Source organism: Sapajus apella, unplaced genomic scaffold (assembly GCF_009761245.1).
Source record: "Sapajus apella isolate SASKATOON/1434 unplaced genomic scaffold, GSC_monkey_1.0 scaffold92, whole genome shotgun sequence".
Classification (NCBI taxonomy): Eukaryota; Metazoa; Chordata; class Mammalia; order Primates; family Cebidae; genus Sapajus; species Sapajus apella.
In genome coordinates this window covers 2,015,113-2,037,926 of record NW_022437032.1, presented here as the reverse complement: position 1 = coordinate 2,037,926, position 22,814 = coordinate 2,015,113, and the positions used below count along the sequence as shown (strand labels likewise).

At 39.6% G+C, this 22,814-nt stretch overlaps 1 protein-coding gene across 11 annotated transcripts in view; it reads right to left on the bottom strand.

The window, feature by feature from the left end:
• The window catches only part of BCAS1 (breast carcinoma amplified sequence 1), a 118,273-nt gene that overhangs the window by 15,892 nt on the left and 79,567 nt on the right, over window positions 1–22,814 (bottom strand). For 5 of the 11 annotated variants that reach the window (XM_032255954.1, XM_032255956.1, XM_032255963.1 and 2 more), the window contains 3 exons: window positions 22,268–22,480; window positions 12,772–12,813; window positions 3,974–4,141 (listed from right to left, as the gene is read on the bottom strand). In XM_032255954.1, coding sequence (XP_032111845.1) covers window positions 3,974–4,141; window positions 12,772–12,813; window positions 22,268–22,480 — 423 coding nt within the window. The remainder of the gene's footprint in view (window positions 1–3,973; window positions 4,142–12,771; window positions 12,814–22,267; window positions 22,481–22,814) is intronic. The other 6 variants (XM_032255961.1, XM_032255962.1, XM_032255964.1 and 3 more) reach the window with 3 other exon arrangements.

The window sequence follows — 22,814 nt, the reverse complement described above, 5'->3', positions numbered from 1 at the left end:
ATATTTTGCTAACAATATGCAAAATTTGTTGGAAACATTTAATTTGGCTCAACCCCCACCCCCCAAAACCCTCAGTGATGGGCCAGATGTTGTCTCTTATTTTCAAGCTGTTAGAGTAAGTTTTTTCTTTCCTGCACAAATCCAAAGACTTTGAATCAGTTTGGAAGCCTTGAACATGTTACCAAAAAGTATTTCCTAAAAATAATCACTAGAGCCAACTTGCAGAAATCTACCCAATGGGGACATTAACACATGTGCATAAAAGTAGGTGTATAAGGATCTTCATGGAGGTTTGAGAAGCAACAGATAACCTGGGTAAGACACTTGTGTGATCACTGGACATGAGGATAGAGTTAAAAATAAATGTCTGTTTGATTCTCCATGGGGAAAGAGACTACACCTGTTTATGTTCACTGTTGTATCCCTTGTATACGGAATATAATGAGCACTCAATAATTATTTGACAAGTAAGTGAATAAATGAATGCAAAAAGTTGAAAACATTCCAAATGTCCATCCACTGAGCAATGGATTATCTGAGTAGGATAAACCCAGACCATATAATTCAAATAAGTGGTTCTGAAGAATAAGATGGTTCTCTATCAGGGGTTGCAAACTCAAATACCCACAGGGAAAGGGTCAGTAACATAAATGACTGAGCTAGACCATGTATGACAATAGGGAGTGGTAGGGATTTTGGAAAATCATCATTTGTTTATTTGAATTAATCACAGTATAAATATAGTGTTGTAACGAAAGCAAAACAGAAAAAAGACAATAACTAGAGTATCTGAAATTTTAAAGAAAATTCCTACAATCAGTGTTTAAATTTTGCAAAGATAATGTTCATGTTCCCAGGCCTTTTCATGGGCAATTGGTAATAACAACAATGGACATCATGAGACCCAATTCTAAGAATCCACTGGAGATTGCTGGGGGAAAGTGTGTCCTCGCCTATCTTCATCCCTGTCCTATAGAGAATTGATTCCAAAGGACACTTTTCTTTTCAATTTGTTTCCCTCAGAATTTAGACTTACCCATTTTCTACCGCCAATTTTTTTTCCCCAAACAACATCTAACAGATAATGCTGGGAGATAAATTTAAGTAATATGAGACCTCATTAGAATTTAAGAATTTGTTTTAGATGGATGCTATCAGTGCTTTAGAGGTCTTTTTTTTTTTTTTTTTTCCATGCTTTCTTTGGAGTTTCTTGTATTTTTCCCTGTTTTAAATGAAGGAGCTTTGTGTTGGTTATTTGGAAAAGACTGTCATTCTATTTGCTGGTTTTTTTTTTTTTTTTTTTTTTTTTTTCTGTATCTTTCAATTCCATCCAGAAATGGAAAAGCTGATCACTTTCAATATTATGATGAGCTATTTGGGGATCCCATTTGTAAGTTAGATGAGTTGCCAGAAACAGATCAAATGTTCTTTTCTTTCCTGGCATCATGTAAAAATTGGTTAAAAAAAAATCTCAAGTCTTAATCTCCATTTTCACTGCCAAATTGCAGATCAAATGGCCAATGAGATAGATACAGTTTTTGCCATATGGGCCGCCCACAATTGATCCTACACTTTTTACTCCATGAGAATATAACAAGAAAAGAAAATGATTCCTGTCAGCAATTTCTAACATAATTATTTCTAATATGCCTCAGTTCCCATTGGCAAGGGTTTTGTTTTGTTTTGTTTTGTGGGCTAGAAAGAATTCCTTAACAGGTTGAGCCTGTGAAATTAGAGAGTTGCTTCCTCAAAGGATTAAACTCCAAATACTCCTGAAAATAAGGGCACACTATAATGAAATTCTTGTTTTTCATTAAAAGAGAATTAAACTAATGACCTTTCACATGCATTTTTGTTTTTTGTTCTCCAACTGATTTAGGTTTTGTTGCATTATATTATTTAAGCTCCTGGCTGTTTAGACATATAATGGGCATGGCTTATTTATTTTATTTTATTTTTTTTTTTTTGAGACAGAGTTTCACTCCTGTTACCCAGGCTGGAGTGCAATGGCGCGATCTCGGCTCACCGCAACCTCCGCCTCCTGGGTTCAGGCAATTCTCCTGCCTCAGCCTCCTGAGTAGCTGGGATTACAGGCACGTGCCACCATGCCCAGCCGATTTTTTGTATTTTTAGTAGAGACGGGGTTTCACCATGTTGACCAGGATGGTCTCGATCTCTTGACCTTGTGATCCACCCCCCTCGGCCTCCCAAAGTGCTGGGATTACAGGCGTGAGCCACCGCGCCCGGCTGCATGGCTTTTTTATAAACACCAAAAAGTATCTATCCATCTTCTTTCTGTTCTACACAGATTAAAAGCATGGCTAATTCATTGACTAAGTTATATATTTCACTATTGGAATATCATATTGTCATTTCCTTATTTATCTATAAGCTAGTTTCGTCCAAATTTGTGTCACTCACGTTAACTTCGGAATTTTTACCACATCTATATATAACTTGCACTATTTAATACATAATCCTTAAAATACCTTATATTCTTTATGTAAACAAATGTATTTCAAAGAAAACCTCGTATCATTGCCATAGTGAGAAAGGCAGTGTCACTGACCACCAACAGAAGAAAACTTTAAAAATAAATAAAAACATAAACAGAATGACTAAATAAAAAATATATTCACAGTAAAAAAAATACGCAACAATAGTAACTTTTAGTTAGATGTTGTTGTGTGCCAAAGTTCAGACCCAACCTCAATTAAAAAGCCAAAAAAAAAAAAAAAAAGATGTTGCTGTAGATATGATGAAAAGGAAACACTTTTACACTGCTGGTGGGAATGTGAACTAGTACAACTACTGCGGGAAACAGTGTGGAGATTCCTTAAAAAACTACAAGTAGATTCACCATTTGATCCAGCAATCCCAGTACTAGGTATATACCCAAAGGAAAAGAAGTCATTATATGAAAAAAAACCTGCACATACATGTTTATAGCAGCACAATTCACAATTGCAAAGATATGGAACCAACCTAAGTGTCCATCAGCCAATGAGTGGATAAAGAAAATGTGGCATATGTACACAATGGAATACTACTCAGCTGGAAAAAGGAATGAAACCATGTCTTTTGCACCAACTTGGATGGAGCTGGAGGCCATTCTTCTAAGTGAAGTAACTCAGGAATGGAAAACAAATATGGTATATTCTCACTCATAAGTGAAAGCTAGGCTATGAGGGTGTGAAGGCATAAAAATGATATAATGGACTTTGGAGACTCAGGGGAGAAGGCTGGGAGAGGGATGAGGGGTAAAAGACTACATACTGGCTACAGTGTACATTGCTCGGGTGACAGGTGCACAAAGTCTCAGAAATCACCGCTAAAGAACTAATCCATGTAACCAAAAACCACCTGTACCCGCAAAACTATTGAAATAAAAAGAAACTTGAACCCAAGATCAGCTCTTTTTGGTTAGAAAGAGTTAGCAGGAGGCCGGGCGCGGTGGCTCACGCCTGTAATCCCAGCACTTTGAGAGGCCGAGGCGGGTGGATCATGAGGTCAAGAGATCGAGACCATCCTGCTCAACATGGTGAAACCCCGTCTCTACTAAAAATACAAAAAATTAGCTGGGCATGATGGCGCGTGCCTGTAATCCCAGCTACTCAGGAGGCTGAGGCAGGAGAATTGCCTGAACCCAGGAGGTGGAGGTTGCGGTGAGCCGAGATCGCGCCATTGCACTGCAGTCTGGGTAACAAGAGTGAAACTCCGTCTCAAAAAAAAAAAAGAAAGAGTTAGCAGGCATTAAAGAAGGGTTAAAGAATATTAGCGATAAACGGAGACTTTCTGTATGATTGACTCAGAAGGAGAAAAGGGAATGCTGTCACTACACAATTCATATTCCACTCATATTGCATACATACTGTCTAGAGTTATGTGTCCTACTACCTGTGGCACGAGCCCATTGTTTCCAGAAGCCCTTCTAGGTACTTAAGGTTTCCTATACTGGAAGTAAGTGGCTTACCATTTGTCTGAGCAACGCCATCAGAGAGGTTCTTGGTTTGCTTTCTTCTCTTTTGAGTTTGACTTCTGTGGGTTCAGATGTCGCATCTCCTTCGCTGAGGTCCACTGTTTGTAAGGCCGATTCTACTTCCTCAGACTTTACAATCTCTACTGGTGCTTCACACACCACCTGGATTATTTTGCCAGGTGATAAGAAAATGAAAAACAAAACATTCCCCCAAAACATGTTTTATAAAGTGGGGTCCTTGTTGCCCCCTGACCACATAGTAGCTACAGTTTTGAATCTATGACCATTTCTACACAGGCACATCTTGGAGAAGTAATGCTTATGTTGTACAACACACCAATTTCCAAGCAACTGTCACATTGACATGGAAGTGGCAGAATCCTTTCCCCCCACCAAGGGGAAGAACAGGTAGGTTGTTCTTTTTGGGGACTGTTCTTCGGAGCAGGCCCAGTACCCATTCCCTTCTAGTAAGCCCACCTCCTTAATCTGCCACCAAGGTGAATTACACTTGGCCTGTGTAGAAATCACGAATAATCATTTTCTTAAGTGTCCAACCTTAGAGACGGTAACCATGACAGCTTCCAGTTCTCTTTCCAGCTCCCCTGCAACTGTGAAGAAACTGTCCTCTTTGTAGAAAGGAGAGTGTAAAAACCACTCAATTTAATCCACTCACCTTCCTCATTAAGTGATACCTAATTTCCACCCCCTGACCAGTCATTTGCCATTTCACTTAAATGAAGTTTATGCTTTCAGAAGAAAAATGAACTTGGCAAGAAAATGATGGCTAAGCTGTTCACGGCCCTGGGCATGTTTCCTAGTAAGCTTGGTGTCCTCTGCCTCTGAGAGTCTGTGGGGGCTTGGATGGAAGGTGGTTCCTAGTGAGCTTGGTGTCCTCTGCCTCTGAGAGTCTGTGGGGGCTTGGATGGAAGGTGGTTCCTAGTAAGCTTGGTGTCCTCTGCCTCTGAGAGTCTGTGGGGCTTGGATGGAAGGTGGTTCCTAGTGAGCTTGGTGTCCTCTGCCTCTGAGTGTCTGTGGGGGCTTGGATGGAAGGGCCATCTACCACACTCTGCTTTCAACTTGTGTTCTTTTGCAGTGCCTCACTCCATTTGTGCAGGGCCCCAGTCACCCCTGGGACAGTTTCTGCATTTGTGTCGCTCCCTGCAACAGGACAGAGTGAACTGGCCAAGAGAGGGTTTTATCATTTCCTTTGTTTCCTCAGGCAGGGGCTGGCAAAACACTACCAAATCCAGCCCGGTGCCTGCTTCTGTATGGCTCCTGGGTTAAGGGTGGTCTTTATCTTTTAGTTTTATTTATTTAAGAAGCGAGGTCTCAGTATGTTGCCCTGGCTGGCTTTCAACTTCTGGGCTCAAGTGATCCCCCCACCTTGGCCTCCCAAGTAGCTGAGGCTATCAGCACACGCCACTGTGCCTGATGGATTTTATGTATTAAAAGGGTTGGAAGAAATATTTTAAAAGATAAAATATTTGGGGCGGAGACCACAAATGGCCTATGAAACCTGACATATTTATAATCTGGCCCTTTAAATGGCATGGTTTTTGTCTCCTGCCTCCCTGGAAACTACCATGGAGTTAAAGGCGTCCTTCTCATTTGTCTTTGCTGGGCCAGACCCCCAGCTTCCTTGGAGCCTTGCTCTTGGTGTCAGGGCATAGGAGAAGGGGACTTAGTTATTTCCAAAAATATGGTCTGCTAAGAAACTGTTTTCTTTCCCTTCATACAGAATATACCATTGGTTTGCAAATGACCTAAATTTTCCAAATTGGGAAGAACCCTTGGTCTCTGTATTGTCACCTGATTCAGGAAATTGCCCATCAATAAATCAGCATGGAGAACACCCCAACATCTGGCAACTAAATCTTATTTCTTAAGCTAAATTAAATTTCTTAAGGTATTGACACAATTTCTAGTATTTTCGTTTTTGTAAACAAAAATGGAAATTGGGGAGTTATAAACTCAAAAGTCCCCAGGAGGCAAGGCAGAGAATATCAGCACGGATTGACCAGGCTTGACAAAAAGGAGTGATAGGGATGATGGCAGACTAGAGTCAAGTTGTTCCCTCTAAGGACGTTAAAAGATTAAAAACGCGGGATTGGCCAAACAAAACCTATCTGTGAGGAGGGGTCTGCTGCTGGGCTGCTGGTTTTGGACCACAATCTATCTTTTTTTTTCTTTTTTGTCCAGTTATTTCTTATTTTTTATTGTATTTTTGTATTTTATTGAGTTTTAGATTTTGGGGTACATGTGAAGGACACAGGATTGTTGCGTAGGTACATACATGGCGATGTGGTTTGCTGCCTTCCTCCCCATCACCTATATCTGGCATTTCTCCCCATGTTATCCCTCCCCAATCTGTCTTTAAGAAACCAGGTGGAGACTGGAGCCATTTCAGAGACTGGGAATGACAACAGAGCGTGGACATGGATTTCCACATCTAGGACTGATTTAATTCAATCGCATTTCTGAAAAATAAGCGTGAGCCACAAGAACCCTTCAGGTGAGCCTGAAATGTAGGCAGTCTAACTCGTGGTCATAGAGGACATGCTCCAGAACACCTTGCTGGGCTCTAAGTCACATCTATACCCCTTACGGTGTGCTAACCTAAGCTCAGTGCTCAGCATCTCCATGCTTTGGTCTTCTCTGTTCTTGGTGGGGATCGTATACATATCAGAAAATTGTCTGCATATTAAATCAGGCAATACATGTCAAGTTCTTAGCACCATGCCCTCAGTTAATGCTAGTGACTGTTATTTGTGTTAATGTTAGAGCTATTTACTCCATGAGCATGAATTATCTGGATTATGAACCATGTACAAATCCATTATTTAGAGATGATTATATTAATAGCTACTTCTTACTATGCCTGGTGTTGTACAGGGTATTTAATATTTTTTATAAATAGCATCAAGAAATAGTTTGACAGCTTAGGAAACATAACATTATCCCTATTCTATAGATAAAGAGTGAATAATTGAATGACTTGACCAAAGGCTCACCACAGGTGAATAGGCATTACAATGAGGATGGCATTTTCTGCAGTAACTGAATGCGTCAAATAGTGGCTTAACCAATGAAAACACAGAACAAGAAGTTCTGGACTTGGTTCAGTGGCTTCACAATATCTCTAAGAACTTTGGCTCTTTCTGTTCTTGGCTCCACTATTCTTGGCATGCTAAATTTTCATCCTTTTATTTGTTATCTCATGATAATAAAAAAGCTGCCACAATTCCAGATATCACATCCTCAATCCAATGTTCTGAGAGGGAAGGAAGGTCACAGCCAAAGACTTGTTCCAAATAAATATCTGTATTTTGATCCCCTACCTCAGGGCACATAAATTTCACTGGTAGGACCTAGGGCACATCCTTACTCCCAGGCTACTTATTAGTGAAGAAGATGAGATTACTAATTTAGACTAATCATGATCAAATACTTTGGGGGTGCAAAGTTGGCAACTTTGCCTCAGACTAAGGGTAGAAGAGTGGAGAAACAGAAGATGGCTCTTAAGCAGATAAGGAACAGAGTTTGGGTTCAGAAGTATTCTGTCTTTGAGGCAGTGAGTTCTTTTTTGTGTGTGCAAAGACCTGGAGGAAAAATTACTCAGAAATAAAATGATCAGACTGTATGGCAATAACTCTGTAAATCAATTCTATTTAGATGTCAATGATTCCCTTGCTGAGCCTTTCCAAATGCGGAGAGATAATAACCCATAAATCCTGGGCCACAAGTCCATTCTCCAGAACACAACTACTGCAGTAGGTAAGAAAATATAGTACTTCTGGAGACTTCCACTAACTTTGAAGTCAGGCCAAGGAGTTGGCTTTTAGTAGCCAAGGAAAATCCACTGACATCCAGTGTGGAAATCCAGAACAATCTGGGCTAAGCAAGGATCTGATTTGCATATACAAACATAAGAATTCAATTTTTATTCGGATAATTTTCCAAATTTATCCCAGGCCAGGGCTTTGGAAAAAGTTGTTTCCTATTTAGAATATATGACTGCATCTGCACATTTTAATTTTGGGTATCATGAATGGACATAATTAAAATCAGATGTGTGCTATATTTTAGAATTAAATTCCCCCTGCTTGGTTTCTGTAGGGAATATGGTAGGCACTGCACGAAGATGACTGGTACATTTAATATTGACAATATACATTTCAGTGAAGGGGTTCCCTTTTTGCCTCAAATTTTATACTACACTTACTCTTGGAATTTGGTTATACAGTTTTTACTAGAGCTGTGGCTTTTGGAAATTGATTAATAGCAAAATAGATTTCCTCCGTTTAAACTTCATGCACAACATAGTATTAATATTAAAGCTTTCTATTTGAGAATATTTAAAAGATTATTTTGATTGGATTTTTAATGTGATTGATTACAAAGAGCTTCTAGAGTTTTTTTTTTTCCTACACAGTAACTATTCTCTCTCATCTGCGTACACACTCTAATTTTGCTTTGGGGGAACAATCTTTCCTAACTTCAAGGCTATGTAATTTGGATGAAGCCAATTGAAAAGGTCTAAACCAATCAACATGGTTGAGCTTCTCTACCAAGTTGACTTAGAAATGACACCATGCAGCTGGGTGTGGTGGCTCACGCCTGTAATTCCAGCACTTTGGGAGACAGAGGTGGGCAGATCACAAGGTCAGGAGTTCAAGACCAATCTGGCCAATAAGGTGAAACCCCATCTCTGCTAAAAATACAAAAATTAGCCAGGCATGGTGGTGTGCGCCTGCAGTCCCAGCTACTTGGGAGGCTGAGGCAGAAGAATCGCTTGAACCCAGGAGGTGCATGTTGCAGTGAACCAACATCATGCTCCAGCCTGGGTGACACAGAGAGACTCTGTCTCGAATCCCAAGTAAAAAAAAAAAAAAAAAAAGACAGCATGGCATGCAGCAGATTGCATTATTTCTCCGATTATCTACTCAATCTTCCTGTAAATGTAAATGAATCACACACCTGTGACCATTGATGTGTGACTTGCTTTAGTGAATGGAACATGGGTAGATATGACATACGCCATGCCTAAGCAGAAGCTTTAGGAGCCACTGCATAATTTACCCCTGCTGTAATTTTTTCTCTGCAACAAGAACTGCATGTCCTTAATGAAGGGGCTGCTGCTTCCCTACTGATCTTAGCAGGAAGAGGTCACATGGGATAGCCAAAGCCAACTGATAGCTGGCTTGTAGCATTAGTGAGGAAAAACAAAACAAAGGAAAAAAAAAGCTTCTTTGCTATTGAGAAGCACTGAAATTTGGGACTTGGTTGTTACTGCAACATAACCTGGTAAAAGCTGACTAATACAGCATGGGAATGCATTTCAGTCAATGAAACAAACAAATTCTAAGACATGTAGGGTGCTACTTGACAAATCGCTTCTTTACTTTGGACTGAGTGATGTGATGTTGGAAAGCCGAAAATGTAGCCAGGTCAGGAAGGCTGAACCCAGGGAGAGCCCTGAATTAAACTTTATTTGAAACCAATTTAACTTTCTAGTGATGAGAGCCAATAAATGCCACTTTCTTTCTAACCTCGGTTGAATTGGGTTTTCTTTCACTTGTAACTGAGAGGTTACTTATTAAGAGAGATGAAAAACAGAAGTACCTGTTTCCTTGGTCTTACAGGTTATTGGAAGGAAATATATATATATTTTTTCATTAGTTAGAACGTTAACTCAATTAACCAATGACCAAAACATTTGCTAATTACAACTGAAAGATTCTATCATTTCAAGAGTTAAAATAGATTTATTTCTGATAGGACCAGAAGCACATACTAGGAAAAGCACTAAACTTCCACAGGCTTCAAAGTCTTATTTTTTCTTTCTGTGAAAAACTTTGAAAAATTTTGAAATCACTCTGTCCTTTTTTTTTTTTTTTTTTAAATACCAGTGGGCCTTGCATTGGTTGATAGATTGGTTCTGGAAAGTTGTAGGTAGAGAAATTTTAAAGAATAATCTTAACTACATTTTAGCTAGAAGTCTCTATTTAAAGCACTCTTGTAATATGGTTAATCACATCTAATTGTCCTGTTTTGAAGGTGTAGAGTACTATACATTGTTTTGACTAATGCCTTCTCTCTTATTTGGCAGGAGGAAATTAAAACTAACTCTGTTTTATATATTCCCTCAATCAGCATGGACACTGAGTCAGCTGTAAGCTGTATCATTTCACTAGGAAATATCATCACTGATTACTGGGACATGCTCACTATGTTGTCTCCCATTTGCTAGTTTGCTAACAATTACTGCAGAAGGTGGCAAACTTTTCCTGCAAAGGCCTTGCCAATCAGTGTCTCTGTTGAAACTATTCAACTTCACTGCCTAGCAACAAAGCAGCCATAGACGATATGTAAAGGAATAAGCATGGCTGTGTTCTGATAATACTTTATTTCTCGACACTGAATTTGAATTTTGAATTCACATCATAAAACATTCTTCTTTTAATTTTTTTCAACCATTCAAGAATGTAAACACCATTTTTAGCTTGTAGACTGTATTTGGCTCATGAGCTACAGTTTGCTGACCCCTAATATTATTGACTTCCTCCTACATTTCAGGCTCTGAAGTAAGCACATTATAAGCATTATCTCATTTAATTCTCACAAGAACCATAAAGTGTAGATGACATTATTATCACCGTTTAACAGATGAGTAAACTGAGGCTCAAGAGGTTGCATGGCTTGGAGATGATGGGATCAATGTCACACCCATCAGTCTCATTCCCTCCAAGTGATAGACTGTCAGAAGATGAAATATTGATGTCAGGATCAGAGGCTCACTCCTGTAATTCCAGCACTTCGGGAGGCTGAGGTAGGAGGATCACTTGAGGTCAGGAGTTTGAGACCTGCCTGGCCAAGATGGTGAAGCTCTGTCTCTACTAAAAATACAAAAATTAGTCAGGCATGGTGGCACATGCCTCATGAGTAATCCCAGCTACTCAAGAGGCTGAGGCAGGGGAATCACTTGAAACCGGGAAGTGGAGGTTGCAGTGAGCAGAGATCATGCTACTGCACTCTAGCCTAGGTGACAAGAGCAAAACTCTGTCTCAAAACAAAAATAAAACTAAAACAGAAAAGAAGATGAAATATCGAGCCTTAAAAGTCAAAATGTCATTTGCAAAATTAAGTCATCTCAGGCAATTTTAATTATGTTTATTTTATTTAACAAATATTTTGCCTCCTTTTATGTCCCTATCAGTTTTGGTGTTATTATTTGGTATCAATAATTTAACTGTTAATCCTATTTATATTTCTATTAAAAATTTCACACTAGCAAATGGAATACCTTCTGTTTGCCTATTAGAGATCAACTCTGCATTTTAGCATCTGAGCTGTGGGAAACACAGGGTTCCTTAAGCAGCTACATACACACATCCAAAGTGGTTTTCTTTAGAAAATTCAGAACCTGAAAGCTAACAGATGCTACAGATTTTACGGGCAGCTTTTAAACTTAAAGTTCATGGGAAGAAGTCTTGAGAGGTTCCTCCTTGTACGTTGCTGGAACAGAAATTTTGACTTGCTAGAAAATAGCCAGTAATGCATGAGAACTTTCTGGAATTATGACAGACCTGAGCTTTGCTGAGCTGCTAAGATTGGCTCAAGAAAGGAAAGAAAGAAGGAAGGAAGAAAGAAAGAAGAAAGGAAGGAAGGAAGGAAAGAAGAAAGGAAGGAAGGAAAAGAAGGAAGGAAGGAAAGGAAGGAAAATAGGAAGGAAGGAAGGAAGGAAGGAAGGAAGGAAGGAAAATAGGAAGGAAGGAAGGAAGGAAGGAAGGAAGGAAAACCAAACCAAACAGATTTCAAGGGTTTTCTCCTAACAAGAACCATAACATAGTCATTCTAATTTTTATTCCACATCACAGACAACACTTCAGGAATGTGTTTAGATGTTCAACATCTGTTCAGTTCCCATAACTAAATGAAAATAAAAAACACATGCCCTTTTTATGCAAGTAAATAAGGGACATCCAGAACAAGCCAAACATATTTTGCTTTGGCAAAATGATAATGTTCAGTTTCTATCTTAAGGAGCTGTGAATTCATTTATCTCTACTTATAAAAATTTTCCAAAGATTGTACTTCTTTCGGGGCAGAGAGCTATTGTTTTGGGTCTGAAACTCACTAGGCCAATTTATTAATCTTTCTGGAAGATATGTTTTTGTGGTGTTTTATATAGCATCATCCCTTTCGGAGATGAATGTACTGTCTTGAAAATTTTGACGATTTTTCTAAGAGATTAAAAGCCAGGAAAACAGTGAGGCTCAACATCTTTATCTCACAGGTAGATCCATGGAGTCAGCTGTCTAACCTGAGACTGACATTCTCAGCATTTATTGCTGCAAGATGTTCTCATGCCTCGTGCAACTCCCTCTCCTGGGTACCACCCAAAGTTAGTAAGAAACTGGATCACCATGGAAATAAGAGTGAATGAGCAGTCAAGGAGGAATGAAGCAGAAGGCGGAGCATCATTATCCCTCAAGGAAGCACAAAGCTGTTCTTACGTGTAGTAGACTCTTTCAGCCCTGACTGATAACAGTGATAAAAATATGTGCTCTAATTTTGCATTTATTTTGCACTGATTCAATGAGAGTTACAAAAACTCATCCAATGTTATCCTCCATGAGTCCCTAATCACATGATGGGGTAAAAGAGTCTACAACAAACGAATCACTCTTGCAGCATGCAAGAACACAGGATCCCAGAGGTGAAAATGCCCAATTGTTCAACATGGCGGAAGATGAGAATGGAATGATTCTGCTGTGGAATGTGTAACTTACATTCTCCTCTGCACCTGTGGGGACTGTGTCCTCTTTAACTGACTGAAGGAAGACAAAAACAAAAGTGAGAGTTAAAAGGTTACCAAAAAAAAATTGTTACATAAAAGCAAAGGGTTAGTTGGACTCACAGTCCTATGGTGCATTTGGGGACGCTGAATTGTCTATGTACACCTCGTTCTAAAAAGACCTTGAAGGAGACTTACAAAAATGAAAACAGTATATATAAATTGTTATGTATTTTAAAATGCAACAAAGAGAAAATTAAAACACAGATGCAGCCAGGATAGAAATGGAGCAAGCAGAAAACACGAACTGCTGCAGGTAAGCAATGTACTTGGCTTTGTATTTTCTAGCAGCTGATGAAAAGAGAGAAATGCAATTAATCATTCAATACCGAGTCACGGTTAGGTAAAAACAAAGACGCTGCTCAGGAAAATTCTGGTAATAACTCCAGAGAAACTCTTTCAATGGTTCTTTTGAGCAAGTAGGCTCTGTAATACAATAAGCCGGTCCAAGCTCTATCCTGACCATAGCACAGAGGTCAGCAGCAGGCGCCGCTGCTTTCATCAGCCTCAGTCTAGGCCAAGTTCATCAGGCCAAAGTTCACCTTGACTTCTGTGGAAGGCTAGAGAGCCGCAGTCCTACACATCCGCATTCAAACACCATTTTACTCCCTGGAGTAATTCTGGCATATACAGTTCTGCCCCAAGTGGGATAGGAGTTATCCTGATTCTGTCAAAGGCCAAAGCCACAATCATTCTATCCGTTAGCCAACTTTGGAGTTCATTTTTGCATCTTTCTTTGGTGGTTTTAAACTTCTGGAGGGATGGGGGTGGATGCTACAGACCACTTTGAGAGTCATTTGATAGATCTGGAGTCTCCTCCCAGAAAAATGAACATAAACAATATACTTTGCAAACAGTTTCAGGATTCAGACCTTCTGTGTTTCTCCTCTTGGATTACAAGTTAAGAACTCTGTCTATATCTATTTTGTTACTAAGTCCTATTTTTTTTTTCTTTAAGACATCCAGGAGGAGGGGAAGATAGGAAGTGATATTTACAAATATATCTTCTGCATTAGGCATCTTGCGTTATATATCATCTTACTGAAAGTATCCCCAAATGGTACATGACAACAATGACAAAAATACGTGCTCTGATTTGAGTAAGAGGTAAGAGGTACAGAAAGGTGAAGCCACTTGTTCCGGTTAAACAGCTAGAACGTGGTGGAAATGGTTCTAATGCATTTATTTTACATCTAAAAGCAAATTTCCCCCTGCTATGATGACTTCAAGGATCAGAAACACATTTTTTCAATAATTATGTGAACTTCTTTCTTCCCATACAGACTTACTATTTCTCTAGATGGGATCTTCATACTGCATAATTTATTTCTATTTATCTTCATCCCATAGTGAAGTTTCTCTGGGCACAAAAATGTCCCTAAAAGGGATTGTCACATTTCTGGAAGCTTCTGATGATCAGGAAATTGTAGTGTTTTCAGAAGAAATTAGCAATAGTGTTGCTGTATTAGTCCGTTTTTATACTGCTATAAAGATACTACCTGAGACTGGGTAATTTATAAAGGAAAGAGGTTTAATTGACTCTCAGTTCCACATGGCTGGGGAGGAAATTTCATTGCTCACTGTATTTCAGAAGCAACTGGGAACTTGGTGTACCTTCCATCACCAGTGCAGGTGATGGTGAGGAATAGAAGGGACTGCTTCTGAACAGATTTTTTAAAATCTTCATTATGGATTCAGACCTCCACATCTTTCTGATGCTTTAAATCTGATATTATAAATACTGTCTGTTTCAAAATGAATTGCTATTTTATATTTTTAAAGTCAGATTACTTAGCAAAGCACTCATTTTGGGAACTAATCCAGTTGAGCGTCTCGCAAACTTCAGTGATTTTCATACCATGTTCTAATTCTTGACCACCTCTATTTATTTGATGTTTTTCTTTAAACTGACTCTCTTTTTACTTAAATACATTTTTACTTAATATTTTTTACTTAAATGTATTTTACTTTTTTAAGTAAATATATTTTAAAAGAAATGCCTTATCATTACAGTAGAGGTCATATCAACATCAGATTGTGTCCAAGAGCCATCCTAAATCATTTCGAACTATTTTTGCACATCTGCTCACTGGCCTGCAAGTGTAGCCTCCTGTCAGCATTTGTTGAAAAATCCAGTTAATATAAGAATTTAAAGATGGATAAGACGAGGTCAGGTTCTGATCTCCCTTTAGTGTTTGACGTATGTTAAAGAAAATCTGCTCAGAACCCAAGTCTAGAGCACCATACACAGTGGAATCAGGTACACATTTTAGTGTTTCAGCTATGCAATCTTGGGCAAGCTAATCACACTTCTCTGCATCTCAGTTCGCTTACCCAAAGTTTGACTGTTAGACTATCTACCAATCATAGGGTTGTTTTAAGGAAAAAAGAAAGCCTGTGTAGGGAAAAATCATGGCTGAAGCACAGCTGCGACTCACTGAAGCCTGGTTGCCGGAGTCAAACCCACACAGTTCCTCTTGGTATTTACATGAAGATCCTCATTTACATGGGAGTTGGAGATCCTGGAAGGTATGTATATGGGGGATGGGCAAGAACCACTTGAACCATGTCTGTAATTAGGCTACAGTTGTCTATAGGCTTTTCTACAAGCCAGAATGTATTGAAGTAGAGCAAAAATAAAGGTTTCAAGAATTGGACCTAAAGAGAATTTACCAGGAGAAATAAGAACTCCAGAATCAGCAACCTCCAGGGTTTGTGGGAAATAGTGGCTCTGGGTAGGCTGCTGGTGGCTGGTAGAACAACTCAGTTCAGCTCAGCTAATCTTGAATTGGGTGTGTAATGAGGAGGAAAAGGGCTCTATGGATGCAGATGGTGAGTCTTATCAAATGGGGTCTCTCTGGGCCCCAAGCAGCTGTAGGGGGATTCTCCTTCCAGAGCTGAGCATAGCATGGAAGGAGAAAGTTTTCCGCCTGCTGCCGTGCAAGAGACAGGTGAACTCTGGTGGGCTTGGGAATCCCAACAGTAGTGATGAGTGGAATAAACTGGCATGGATCATCTCCCCGGTGGCTGCGGTGGTGGCAGTGGTGTGGCTTGGGGGTGACCACCTAGTAGGGACATATGGCAGCCCAGGTTGATTCATGATCACCTATCTTGGATTCCTGGAACTATCTGGACAGGATGTGTGTGGGCATGGATTCATTATGTTCAGTGTTCTATGAAAATTGCTGATATTTATTTTGCTCATGTAAAGCACTTAGCACAGTACCTGCGCATGGTATATTTTCAATTAACTGTAGCAACTTTTAAAAAATGCTGGGAAAAGTGACATTGGCTAGATCTACTAGACCTACTTAGGACTTTTCTGGACTAATTCTCTGCTGCTTTTGAAATGTCCTTAAGTCTGCTTGGGCCAGATGTATGTTTGCTACGGAAGCCCTTATAAACAGACACGTTTAACACTACTAACTAATAGGTTACGTTAGGTTCCAAAGTTGGAATGGAGTAGGGGACAATGTGGGTCTCACTTAAAATCTTGATGACCCAAGTACCATAACAGAGTGGCATGCTGACCTTTGAAAATCAAAAATTCTAGGTCATACTAACTTTAGTCCATTGTGTCATTATTTTGAGATTCATATTATTTAATTTTGGACTGCATTAGTGAACCCGCAAGCTTGTAAACTTGATAAATGTTCTTTTAACTTGGTCATTTGTTGTCCAAATTAACTGATAAAATTTTTGAATAAACAGGGCCAAAGCCAGATTCCAGAGGCCTTCCCAAAGACAGCTCCTTGTAGTATGTTTTGTTCCTTAATAAATATCCTTTGTTGGCTTGCATTCCTCCAGCTTATTAGCATGCAGTAGATGCAATTGCACAGAGCTGAAAAAATAGTAATGCTAATAAAGATGATGACAGCCCACATTATAGGGCCACTCTTAGGCTATTACAGTCAGGCAGTGAGTTAAGTGTTTTATGTTGTATTCCAAGCTAGTATTCAAAATGGGAACCAATCTCCTTTAATTTCTAGGTCTCTACTGGAACATCTATTAAACTTTTGCTCTTCTTGAACACCACACCTGCCTTTGCAGCTTAGGGTATGTCTTTACTCTCCTTGAAAGCTGACTGATGTCAGCTTGAATTGCTTGAATCCAGGAGGCAGAGGTTGCAGTGAGCCAAGATTGCACACTGCACTCCAGCCTGGCGGACAGAGTGAGACTCCATCTCCAAAAAAAAAAAAAAAAAAAAAAAAAAGTGTGGTCTATCTGTATTGAGCATGGTTTCCATGCACATTCATAAAGACAAATGAAGGCAACTTCTCCCTTCTTTCTGTACGTTCTCTATATAACAGGAAGCCTATGAACCAGGGAACCAGGAGTATCATTTTTCAACTCATTATTTTCTACTGCCAGTGAGTACATTGTGGTGGGTGATCTCGGAAGAGGAGAAAAAATGACTTGATTCTTTCACATTGGGAACGAGCTCAGGAAGGGAATTGCAGAGACAAGAAGAACTGGACAGCATCGGTGACAAAGTGGCTCACTTCAGTGTAAATGAGAAGAGGACAGAATTATTTGAAAGTGCAGTTCAGGCCGGGCGTGGTGGCTCACGTCTGTAATCCCAGCACTTTGGGAGGCTGAGGCGGCGGATCACAAGGTCAGGAGATTGAGACCACCCTGGCTAACACAGTGAAACTCTGTTTGTACTAAAGATAAAAAAATTAGCTGGACATAGTGGTACATGCCTGTAATCCCAGCTACTCGGGAGACTGAGGTAGGAGAATTGCTTGAATCCAGGAGGCAGAGGTTGCAGTGAGCCAAAATTGCACACTGCACTCCAGCCTGGGGGACACATTGAGACTCCATCTCCAAAAAAAAAAAAAAAAAAAAAAAGAAAGAAAGAAAGTATGGTTCAATCTCTGTAGACTGAGAGGGGTTTATCAGGTCCTTAAGCTTCCCAGGACCATTAGAAAACACATATAGTGTGATTCTCCTTCAAATTCTAAAAGCAGAATCACTTTTGGTCTTTTGGAATGAACCAGACATCTGGCTACTATCTGGTGAAACTAAAAATAGTCCAGCCTCATTAACAATGATAATAAAAATCTACATGATCCTGTTTGGACATTTACATTGCCAAGAATAGGGAGCTAAACAGCAGATAATGTATCCATAGAAACTAGAATAACAGAGTTTCCTTTAAAGAGCAAATTCAATTCTTAAAGTTTCTTTAAAAGACTTTCATATGGTAACACTTAAGTCAGCATTTGCCCTGTTCCCAATGGGTCTTCCATAACCATCATTTTGATCATGTGGCAGCTCTTCTGAGCTCATTAATTTCACAGTAGCCCTCAGACATTTTCTATTAAGCCCAGATTGGTCAGCCCATCTTTCAAGTGCTTCCATAATGGTCCAGACATATGCCCAGACTTTCTTAACCAGTAACCCCATGGGAAGGTGTTAAAAAGTCCTCCCAATGAACATGAAAGATAGATGTCATTGGCCAATTTTATAACCGAAGAAACTGAGGCTCGAGAGTTTAAGTGCTCCGCCAAGATTCAAGCAGGTAGTAACTGTCAGAACCGAGATTTGATAATGTCTCTGGGGCTTCAGAGCTCACATTCTTTTCCCACCTCACTCTTTGTCTTCCCCAAAGGAAAGCAGAAAAGGGGCTACTTTGAAGATATTCCAAATATATCAATTATTAATTACAAATACTCATGGATGTGTATGTGTATGTATACATGTCATGTTCCTTCAAATGGATTTCAAGGCTTTTGATGATAGCAAGAGTTTTTTTTTTTTTCAGACGGAGTTTCTCTCTTATTGCTGAGGCTGGAGTGCAATGGCACGATCTCGGCTCACTGCAACCTCCGCCTCCTGGGTTCAAGCGATTCTCCTGCCTCAGCCTCCTGAGTAACTGGAATTACAGGCATGTGCCAGTACACCCAGCTAATTTTGTATTTTTAGTAGAGATGGGTTTCACCATGTTGGTCAGGCTGGTCCTGAACTCCTGACCTTAGGTAATCCATCTGCCTCAGCCTCCCAAAGTGCTAGGATTACAGACATGAACCAATGCACCCAGCCAGCAAATAAGTTTTATACTTGTTTTGTACTTAGGGTGGTGTTGACACCAGAAGCCACATGTGGGTGTTCAGTCATGACCACTGGTTGTTCACACTTGAAGAAATGATGATGTCATTCGTTGAACACATATTATATATTAGGTGCTTTATACGTACAATTATTGGTTTCTTATAACAACACTGTGAGAAAAACACAGTCCTTATTTTACAGATAAGAAAGGAGGGTGGTCTTTGAGTGGTCAAGCAATTTGCCCAGGGATACAGCTCAGCCCTTCTGATTCTGCTATGTAAGCCTTGCCATATACAAGAATTATCAAGATTGTGTATCCCAACCCTCTTATTCAACAAATGAGGAAAAAGAAGCTCAAATAGCGTAAATAATTTATGTAAGATCACAGAGCAAGTGGCAACCCAATTTACCTAGAACAATAAAGAGCATATTTACTCCACTTAACCGCATTTTAAGCACGTTTTTGAAAGTACAACATAATTTGAAATTAGTTTCCTTAAAGGTATTTTTTAAAATTTTATAATAAGAACTACTCTAGCTATAAAGACTATAAATCAAAACCGTTTATATTTCATATCCATAGCCTGTTCTGGGAAAAATTCATTTCTGCTGCCCATAACCACAGGCTTCTAAACTTTAAAATTGATATGTTTGAAGCTTTTCAACTAAAAGAGAGACAAGGAAGAGAGGTAGGGTTAGTCATCAGTGAAAATATAAGAAAATGTGAGAATTTTCTAGCATTTCCCTTTGTATTTTTCAAAGCTCTTCAAAATTTTACAAGGGCAATTTTATAATCATAGTCTTTGTAATTTAAAGAAAAGAAAACAAAAGTCCTCATTTTGTTTTCTACTAGAATATAAACTTCCTTACAAGAATATAAGCTAGGAAAGGGCAGGCATTTGTTTACTGCTACTTTTCCAGTGCCTAATATTTAGCACAAACTATGTAGCATAAAGCAGCTTAGCACAAAGAAAGTAATTAAAATATTGTTGAGTAAGTAAAACTTCCCTGTAGAGCCGTTTCTTCTGATTGGGTGCAAGGAGAGACACAGGGCATTTGGTTTTTGAATTCTTTTAACTTCCTATTTTTAAAGATCTACTAAATAAATAAAGCTAAATAGTGGCCCAAAAGACAGTGACACTGAAATAACTGAAATTCTATCATTAGAGAGATGAATGTCAAGTTGTCCTGACTTTGTTTTTCAACGGAATAGCCTGAACTTCAAAGAAGAACCATTGTATCTCTTGTAGATTCCAAACATTAAATAAACCCTTGAGGCAATCGTTTAGCAGCCTTCACAAATTGGACAGCACAGAAAGATAAAGCAGTCGGCACAGTCAGTTCTCCAACCCTTCTGAGCACAGAGGACATAGATGAGAGGTGACAGTGACTGTTCAATCAGCACTTTTGTACAAGGTCTGGTGTTGGAGGTTTTACCGGCATTATTTCACTGAATCCTCACTTCATTTGTATGGCATAGGTACTATTACCATTTGCATCTTACAAGTGAGGAAACAAAAGCTCATAGAGATGAACTGAGACTCAAAGTCACATCTGTCTGATTCCAAACATTCGGCTCTTCCATCAGTGTTCCTCAAACTTCAGCCACCGGCACACCACCTATGTGGTTTTTGCCACATTGTATGATCTGTAGCAGCCACGGAAATGTGCTGCTCAGATTCCTGCAAGAAAGACAGCCCCACCTGTCATGACGTCAGCTTCCACTCCTCTCCCTGGAGGCTCCTACCAATTGGGAATGACAGGAGTCCTGGGCCATTCATTCCTGTCTAGCACGGGCCTCCCAGAATGGGCAATTGGTACTCTAGGATTCTCCATTGGCTTGGTCAGGACTTTTTAGCACCACCTACAGTTTGAGGTTTTCCCCACCCACTCCTCCTTCCTTCTTGTTCTTTCTTCCCAGATGGAGGATCAGACTTCTCTGTAGTCTGAAGGCTCTCTCTACCCAGCCCTGCCACTCCACCTTCTCCTTCACAGACATCTTCCTCCAATAAATCTCTTGCACATCAATTCTGTCTCAATGTCTGCTTCTTGAAGGACCCAAATTTACCATTATTTATCTGCTATCAGAACCATTATTGATGTGAACACCATCCTTTTCATTAGATTCCTTTTTAGGCAAAATACGCTTACTTTCACCTTCAGCAAAATATACGTTAATCTCAAATTTAATATGCCAGCTCTATTTTTCCTAAGGCACCTTGAATATGCATATGAATATATGATAATCATTTAACTAAAAGTATTCAGATATGGGCCACTTAAGTCTTCTAGCTTGTCTCCAATACATACATATAACTCACTTAGAACTTGTTTCTTCTATTATATTGCTGGTAAAAGATATTTTAAGATAAGTAATGGTGGGTGATGAAGAAAAAGGATTACAACAGAATGTGTCAACTGACATCATCCAGAGTTTTTATGAAATATTGAAGACTGTGTTCTGGGAAGAACCTAGAAGAAAGATTTCCCTATAACAGGAAGCAAACAGGAAGAGGCCCCGCATCCAGCTGGATTCTGGACGAGAGAGTAAAGCTGACACCACAGTGACATCTGCATTCATCATCTGCTTTGTGTGGTGTGCCAAGTGCAATAGATGTTTTGATGAAATTATGAAGTTAGATTTTTCCAGCTCTGTGAATTATACTCACCCCCTCATCTCCAACTTCTTGCTCATCTTTTGGCCAAATTTAAAACAGATAAAAGCTCTGCACATGTGTAGCAGCTGGGGCCTGCTCAGCAATGATAATTAAGGAATAGATCTCAAATAACACAGCCCCACTCCCCCCGTCCCTGCGCCACTCATACCTCAGATGGGAACGAAATCAGACAGTGATTTGACTTTTCCTGTCAAAGAGCACGGTGTGTGCTTACCCCGCTGGTGAACTGATGGACACCCTAGGTTTCTAAAAGGAGAGTGAAGACCTGGTGGCTCATAATGAATGATTCTGTCTGGCTGCAGAGGAGTGAAGACAGAGAGCCCATAGGTGGTTCGTCTTGACAGGGTAACAGTGCTCAAAGCGGCCAGGAAGAAGCCAGGGTCAGAAACCATTTCAGAAGGAAAATGAAATCATGAAATACCACAGCACTCTGTCACGAAATGAAGTCATTCAAAGAATGAAGAATTCTACTCGTTCATTTCCTTTTCTTCCCCACCAACCATATGTTTATATAACATGGCAGGCATTTCATTCTTCCCAGGAACACACGAGAAGGCTTCAACTCAAAGGCAAGTCGAGTCATTTTGAAGAAGAAAAAACACCTTCCACACATTGTTGAGTATGAATTGGACCAATAGAAATAGTTTCTCAAGGCATCCCCGCCCTGGCGACTCTCTAAAGCTTGAAAATCAAACTTACCTTTTTCCAAAACAGTTTGCTCAGAGGCAGAGAAGTGGGACCTGATTTCTCCTTGGTGCTTTCCTTCACAGTTTCAGGGGTTGTCACGGACTGTGTGTGCCCTGATGGGTTGCAGCCTTTGGAATTCTTGGCAGCCCCTTGGGTCTCCTGGGATGTAAAGTTGGCTTTCTCTGACTTCAGGTCAGCTGAAGTGGTGGGTGACTTTTCAGCCCCCTAAAGAGTTAAAAAAAATGAAGGGGAAAACATTCAAAATGGTCTCAAAATTTTAAAAATGGAAGATCTCTTTTTAATAAACATGGAGTGAGGCTATATATAATGTTACTTTTCTTCTTTACATTTTTCTGTATTTTAAAAATTGTTACTGTGAATGTGGATTTGTGTTAAAATCTCAGAAAAAGTCAAGATATTTTTCTTTCTAAGAATTAACATAGATTATTAATTACGTTTATGTAAGTAACTTATTAGAAATCAAGGTGAAGGTAAGAGGCCCTTTGCTGTTAGACTACAAAGTTCTTATATAGGCCACTGGTCTCCAAACGGTTTCAAT